We start from the raw sequence: 7682 nt of genomic DNA, 5'->3' as shown, positions 1-7682 counted from the left end.
GTCTGTCTGTCTGTACACCTGACCTCTCAGCATGTCTGTCTGTACACCTGACCTCTCATCATGTCTGTCTGTACACCTGACCTCTCATCATGTCTGTCTGTACACCTGACCTCTCATCATGTCTGTCTGTCTGTACACCTGACCTCTCATCATGTCTGTTTGTACACCTGACCTCTCAGCATGTCTGTCTGTACACCTCACCTCTCGGCATGTCTGTTTGTACACCTCACCTCTCAGCATGTCTGTCTGTCTGTACACCTGACCTCTCATCATGTCTGTCTGTACACCTCACCTCTCGGCATGTCTGTCTGTACACCTGACCTCTCATCATGTCTGTTTGTACACCTGACCTCTCAGCATGTCTGTATGTACACCTCACCTCTCGGCAGAGCTGTCTGTAAACATCACCTCTCAGCATGTCTGTATGTACACCTCACCTCTCATCATGTCTGTTTGTACACCTCACCTCTCGGCATGTCTGTATGTACACCTCACCTCTCGGCATGTCTGTATGTACACCTCACCTCTCGGCATGTCTGTATGTACACCTCACCTCTCATCATGTCTGTTTGTACACCTCACCTCTCGGCATGTCTGTATGTACACCTCACCTCTCATCATGTCTGTTTGTACACCTCACCTCTCGGCATGTCTGTATGTACACCTCACCTCTCGGCATGTCTGTCTGTACACCTCACCTCTCGGCATGTCTGTATGTACACCTCACCTCTCGGCATGTCTGTATGTACACCTCACCTCTCGGCATGTCTGTCTGTAAACATCACCTCTCAGCATGTCTGTATGTACACCTCACCTCTCGGCATGTCTGTATGTACACCTCACCTCTCGGCATGTCTGTATGTACACCTCACCTCTCGGCATGTCTGTCTGTAAACATCACCTCTCAGCATGTCTGTATGTACACCTCACCTCTCGGCATGTCTGTATGTACACCTCACCTCTCGGCAGAGCTGTCTGGCTCTATGAAGCGGATGAGAGGCGGAGCAGAAAGGGTCTCTGTAGCGAATATTCCCCCCTGTAGCTGGACCCCAAAGCCATTGAGGAGGTCTCCTCTCAGGATGATCTCACTGCTCTCTGTGTGGACGATCTGGCCACCAGGACCTACACTACTGGATGCCAGGGACACGGCTGGGGGGGAGGGGGAGAGAGAGAGAGAAACAGAAAGAGAGAGAGAGAGAGAGAGAGCGACAGAGACAGACAGAGAGAGAGACAGATATAGAGACAGACAGACAGAGAGAGAGAGAGAGAGAGAGAGAGAGAGAGAGAGAGAGAGAGAGAGAGACAGAGAGAGAGAGAGAGAGAGAGAGAGAGAGAGAGAGAGAGAGAGAGAGAGAGAGAGAGAGAGAGAGAGAGAGAAACAGAGAGACAGACAGAGAGACAGACAGAGAAAGACAGAGAGACAGACAGGACTGTATATTAACTATACCAACCCGACTCTTGGGAATGGGTATGCAGGGTTTTGCTCCAACATTGTTGTAACAGATGAAGCTACCACAATCAATGTCGTGGTGAGAATCAGGTGAAGTAGATTAGAGTTGGTGCATGTAGGATGGTAGCTCTCCACGTACTACTATGAGGGTTATTATGGGGGGCTATTATGAGGGGCTACTATGAGGGGCTACTAAGAGGTGCTATTATGAGGGACTACTAAGAGGTGCTATTATGAGGGGCTACTATGAGGGGCTACTAAGAGGTGCTATTATGAGGGGCAACTATGAGGTGCTATTATGAGGGGCTACTATGAGGGGCTACTAAGAGGTGCTATTATGAGGGGCAACTATGAGGTGCTATTATGAGGGGCTACTAAGAGGGGCTATTATGAGGGGCAACTATGAGGGGCTACTAAGAGGTGCTATTATGAGGGGCTACTAAGAGGTGCTATTATGAGGGGCTACTAAGAGGGGCTATTATGAGGGGCAACTATGAGGGGCAACTATGAGGTGCTATTATGAGGGGCAACTATGAGGTGCTATTATGAGGGGCTACTAAGAGGGGCTATTATGAGGGGCAACTATGAGGGGCTACTATGTGGGGCTACTATGAGGGGCTACTAAGAGGTGCTATTATGAGGGGCTACTAAGAGGTGCTACTATGAGGGGCTACTATGAGGGGCTACTATGAGAGGCTACTATGAGAGGCTACTATGAGGGGCTACTAAGAGGGGCTACTAAGAGGGGCTATTATGGGGGCTACTAAGAGGGGCTACTATGAGGGGCTACTAAGAGGGGCTATTATGGGGGCCTACTAAGAGGGGCTACTAAGAGGGGCTACTATGAGGGGCTACTAAGAGGGGCTATTATGGGGGCCTACTAAGAGGGGCTACTAAGAGGGGGTACTATGAGGGGCTACTATGAGGGGCTACTAAGAGGGGCTATCATGCCATACATACATGAGCTCTTATGCTCTTTTTTCCTCTGTCGTCTCTTCATCAGGGAGTTGCGTGGGCTCATGGGGACAGCTGTACGGGGCAGGGTACTGGAGATCTGGCTGGTCGACCCAGGGCCTGATGTGGTGGTGGTGGAACCAGGGGAGAAGGTGGTAGACACTAGGGCTGTAGAGAGAGATAGAGAGAAGTCACTCGTGCTGGAGAGAGAGAGAGAGGAGAGAGAGAAGTGTCACTATGGCGAGAGAGAGAGAGAGAGGAGAGAGAGAGAGAGAGGAGAGAGAGAGAGAGACTCTTCTGGGAGGGCTGCGGGGGACTTGCTTCCATTCAGCCACAAGAGCATTAGTGAGGTCAGGCACTGATATTGGGCGATTAGGCCTGGCTCACAGTCGGGATTCCAATTCATCCCAAAAGGTGTTCGATTGGGTTGAGGTCAGGGCTCTGTGCAGGCCAGTCAAGTTATTCCACAACAATCTCGACAAACCATTTCTGTGTATACCTCGCTTTGTGCACTGGGGCATTGTCATGTTGAAACAGGAAAGGGCCTTCCGCAAACTGTTGCCACAAAGTTGGAAGCACAGAATCGTCTTGAATATCATTGTATGCCCGAGCGTTAAGATTTCCCCTCACTGGAACTAAGGGGCCCGAACCATGAAAAACATCCCCAGACCTTTATTCCTCCTCCACCAAAACTCAGGTCTCGTTCTCCTGGAATCCGCCAAACCCAGATTCGTCCGTCGGACAGCCAGATGGTGAAGTGTGATTCATCACTCCAGAGAACATGTTTCCACTGCTCCAGGATCCAATGGCGGCGAGCTTTACACAACTCCAGCAAACGCTTGGCATTGTGCTTGGTGATCTTAGGCTTGTGTGCGGCTGTTCGGCCATGAAAACCCATTTCATAAAGCTCCCGATGAACAGTTATTGTGCTGACGTTGCTTCCAGAGGCAGTTTGGAACTCTGGAGTGAGTGTTGCAACCGAGGACAGATGATTTTTACGTGCTCCAGTAGTCGACGGTTCCGTTCTGTGATCTTGTGTGGCCTACCACTTCGCGGCTGAGCCGTTGTTGCTCCTAGACTTTTCCACTTCACAATAACAGAACATATAGTTGACTGGGGCAGCTCTAGCAGGGCAGAAATTTGACAAACTGACTTGTTGGAAAGGTGGCATCCTATGACGGTGCCACGTTGAAAGTCACTGAGCTCTTCAGTACGAGCCATTCTACTGCCAACGTTTGTCTGTGGAGATTGCATGGCAGTCTGCTCGATTTAATATACCTGTCAGCAACGGGTGTGGCCTTAAATAGCCGAACCCACTCATTTGAAAGGTTGTCTACACACTCTTGGCCATGTAGTGTATAATATTTGTTTCTATAAACCATTCGCCTGATGTTGCAAGAACGTTCCCAGAACATATTTTGTCTGTGTCGTTTAAAGGTTCCCAGAATGTTTCATTAGGTTGTGGGAACAGTTTAAAGGTTCCCAGAATGTTTCATTAGGTTGTGGGAACAGTTTATAGGTTCCCAGAATGTTTCATTAGGTTGTGGGAACAGTTTAAAGGTTCCCAGAATGTTTCATTAGGTTGTGGGAACAGTTTATAGGTTCCCAGAATGTTTCATTAGGTTGTAGGAACAGTTTAAAGGTTCCCAGAATGTTTCATTAGGTTGTGGGAACAGTTTAAAGGTTCCCAGAATGTTTCATTGGGTTGTGGGAACAGTTTAAAGGTTCCCAGAATGTTTCATTAGGTTGTGGGAACAGTTTAAAGGTTCCCAGAATGTTTCATTAGGTTGTGGGAACAGTTTAAAGGTTCCCAGAATGTTTCATTAGGTTGTGGGAACAGTTTAAAGGTTCCCAGAATGTTTCATTAGGTTGTGGGAACAGTTTAAAGGTTCCCAGAATGTTTCTTTAGGTTGTGGGAACTAAAGGTTCCCAGAATGTTTCATTAGGTTGTGGGAACAGTTTGGTGGGAACATTGTGGCGACATCACTAAATGTATGTTCCCAAAACAAACCGTCCAGTGGTGTTAAGGCTAAAAAGGAAGCACAGAATTCCTGATTGACCATACTGCTATGGCTATATACTGAAAAATAAGACATAAGCGTGCTTCTCTGCTGGTTCAGAGGAGAAAAGACGTGACTTGGGAACCAGACATTGCAGGTTCAAACCCCACGTGTGCAAATTATCAACATACAAATTGTAAAAAAAAAAAATGTGGTTGTGTTTGTATGATTAAATGTTGTTCAAAATGTCTTATGAGAAATACCGTTAAAACTGGATAGAAACGTAATGTCCAATCTGCTTTAAGGGCCGACAAATTTGCATGCTGAGAATGTTGTGGTAATATTAGGTCAAACTTAAATATAACATTTTATTCATGTTCTTGAAATGTTCTGAGGACATCCAAGACAAGGTAAAATGTATATTCCTGTGAACATCAATGGAATATTATGTTAAACCTAAAACAAATCTGCTATGAATGTCATACAAACGTACTCATTTGGAAACCGGGGAACGTTGTGCAACGTTGCGGAAATGTCCTGTGCAACCTATGTAAATTATCACAAGAATATTCTTGCAACAACTCCCATAACTTAATAAAACGTTCTGGGAACCTTTAAAGAACTTAGACCAGCCATTATGTCAACATTCTTACAACATTATAGGAATGTCCTGTACAACCTAACTTAAACATTGTATGAATGTCATCCAAACTGAGCATATTTTGTGTTTTGGGAATGTATCTCTTGCAATGTACCCACACTGTTCCCACAACATAATTAAATGTTCTGGGAATCTTTAACCCTAGAACTGCCAAAGGCCAAAGGACACTGACGTTTGATTTAGAAAAAGAAAAAAAACAGCCAAAATAAAACCTATATCCTGCTCATTCAATGACTTTTCCTAAACTTAACCCGCCAAGACAATGTTCTGTGGGACATTGGTATCCAGCCAGGCTCCAAGACAATGTGCTGCAGAATGTTGGTACCCAGCCAGGCTCCAAGACAATGTGCTGCAGAATGTTGGTACCCAGCCAGGCTCCAAGACAATGTGCTGCAGAATGTTGGTACCCAGCCAGGCTCCAAGACAATGTGCTGCAGAATGTTGGTACGCAGCCAGGCTCCAAGACAATGTGCTGTAGGACGTTGGTACCCAGCCAGGCTCCAAGACAATGTGCTGTAGGACGTTGAGACCCAGCCAGGCTCCAAGACAATGTGCTGTAGGACGTTGGTACCCAGCCAGGCTCCAAGACAATGTGCTGTAGGACGTTGGTACCCAGCCAGGCTCCAAGACAATGTGCTGCAGAATGTTGGTACCCAGCCAGGCTCCAAGACAATGTGCTGCAGGATGATGGTACCCAGCCAGGCTCCAAGACAATGTGCTGCAGAATGTTGGTACCCAGCCAGGCTCCAAGACAATGTGCTGCAGGATGATGGTACCCAGCCAGGCTCCAAGACAATGTGCTGTAGGACGTTGGTACCCAGCCAGGCTCCAAGACAATGTGCTGTAGGATGTTGATATCCAGCCAGGCTCCAAGACAATGTTCTGTAGGACAATGTGCTCAAGAGGTGCAAGCTCCATTTCCACATTTAACTTTTTCCAAGAATATCCGCGCTGTCCATGAATTCAGCACATGACCACTCGGCAGCAGTATTACTCTGGCTACAAAAACGAGTAACGTAATAAAATTAAAATTAAAATATGCTATTCTGTCGTCAATGGATGAATGGGTGATAGAAACCAGATAGAAGGTGATAATGGTGCATAGAAACCAGATAGAAGGTGATAGTGGTGCATGGAAACCAAATAGAAGGTGATAGTGGTGCATAGAAACCAGATAGAAGGTGATAATGGGCAATAGAAACCAGATAGAAGGTAATAATGGGCGATGGAAACCAGATAGAAGCTGATAACGGGAGATGGAAACCAGATAGAAGGTGGTAATGGTGCATGGAAACCAGATAGAAGCTGATAACGGGAGATGGAAACCAGATAGAAGGTGATAATGGGTGATAGAAACCAGATAGAAGGTAATAATGGGCGATGGAAACCAGATAGAAGCTGATAACGGGAGATGGAAACCAGATAGACGGTGATAATGGGTGATAGAAAGCAGATAGAAGGTGATAATGGTGCATGGAAACCAGATAGAAGGTGATAATGGTGCATGGAAACCAGATAGAAGGTGATAATGGTGCATGGAAACCAGATAAAAGGTGATAGTGGTGCATGGAAACGAGACAGAAGGTGATAATGGTGCAGGGAAACCAGACATAAGGTGATAATGGTGCATGGAAACCAGACAGAAGCTGATAATGGTGCATGGAAACCAGACAGAAGGTGATAATGGTGCATGGAAACCAGACAGAAGGTGATAGTGGTGCATGGAAACCAGACAGAAGGTGATAATGGTGCATGGAAACCAGACAGAAGGTGATAATGGTGCATGGAAACCAGATAGAAGGTGATAATGGTGCATGGAAACCAGATAGAAGGTGATAATGGTGCATGGGAACCAGATAGAAGGTGATAATGGTGCATGGAAACCAGATAGAAGGTGATAATGGTGCATGGAAACCAGATAGAAGGTGATAATGGTGCATGGAAACCAGATAGAAGGTGATAATGGTGCATGGAAACCAGATAGAAGGTGATAATGGTGCATGGAAACCAGATAGAAGGTGATACTGGTGCATGGAAACCAGATAGAAGGTGATACTGGTGCATGGAAACCAGATAGAAGGTGATAATGGTGCATGGAAACCAGATAGAAGGTGATAATGGTGCATGGAAACCAGACAGAAGGTGATAATGGTGCATGGAAACCAGATATAATGTGATAATGGTGCATGGAAACCAGATATAAGGTGATAATGGTGCATGGAAACCAGACAGAAGGTGATAATGGTGCATGGAAACCAGATAGAAGGTGATAATGTTGCATGGAAACCAGATAGAAGGTGATAATGGTGCATGGAAACCAGATAGAAGGTGATAATGGTGCATGGAAACCAGATAGAAGGTGATAATGGTGCATGGAAACCAGACAGAAGCTGTTAATGGTGCATGGAAACCAGATAGAAGATGATAATGGTGCATGGAAACCAGATAGAAGGTGATAATGGTGCATGGAAACCAGATAGAAGGTGATAATGGTGCATGGAAACCAGACAGAAGCTAGTAATGGTGCATGGAAACCAGATAGAAGGTGATAATGGTGCATGGAAACCAGACAGAAGGTGATAATGGTGCATGGAAACCAGATATAAGGTGATAATGG

At 46.1% G+C, this 7682-nt stretch overlaps 1 protein-coding gene across 1 annotated transcript in view; it reads right to left on the bottom strand.

Moving 5' to 3' along the window:
- Nucleotides 1–955: 955 nt before the first annotated feature.
- LOC120041897 (glutamate receptor-interacting protein 2-like) overlaps nt 956–7682 on the bottom strand; it is an 86244-nt gene continuing 79517 nt past the window's right edge. The window contains exons 11-12 of the mRNA XM_038986759.1: nt 2411–2572; nt 956–1149 (exon numbers count right to left, since the gene is read on the bottom strand). Coding sequence (XP_038842687.1) covers nt 956–1149; nt 2411–2572 — 356 coding nt within the window. The remainder of the gene's footprint in view (nt 1150–2410; nt 2573–7682) is intronic.

The sequence above is a fragment of the Salvelinus namaycush genome, unplaced genomic scaffold (assembly GCF_016432855.1).
Source record: "Salvelinus namaycush isolate Seneca unplaced genomic scaffold, SaNama_1.0 Scaffold573, whole genome shotgun sequence".
NCBI classification, from domain to species: Eukaryota; Metazoa; Chordata; class Actinopteri; order Salmoniformes; family Salmonidae; genus Salvelinus; species Salvelinus namaycush.
Note: the sequence above shows the minus strand (reverse complement) of the source record. Positions and strands in the feature narration are given on the sequence as shown.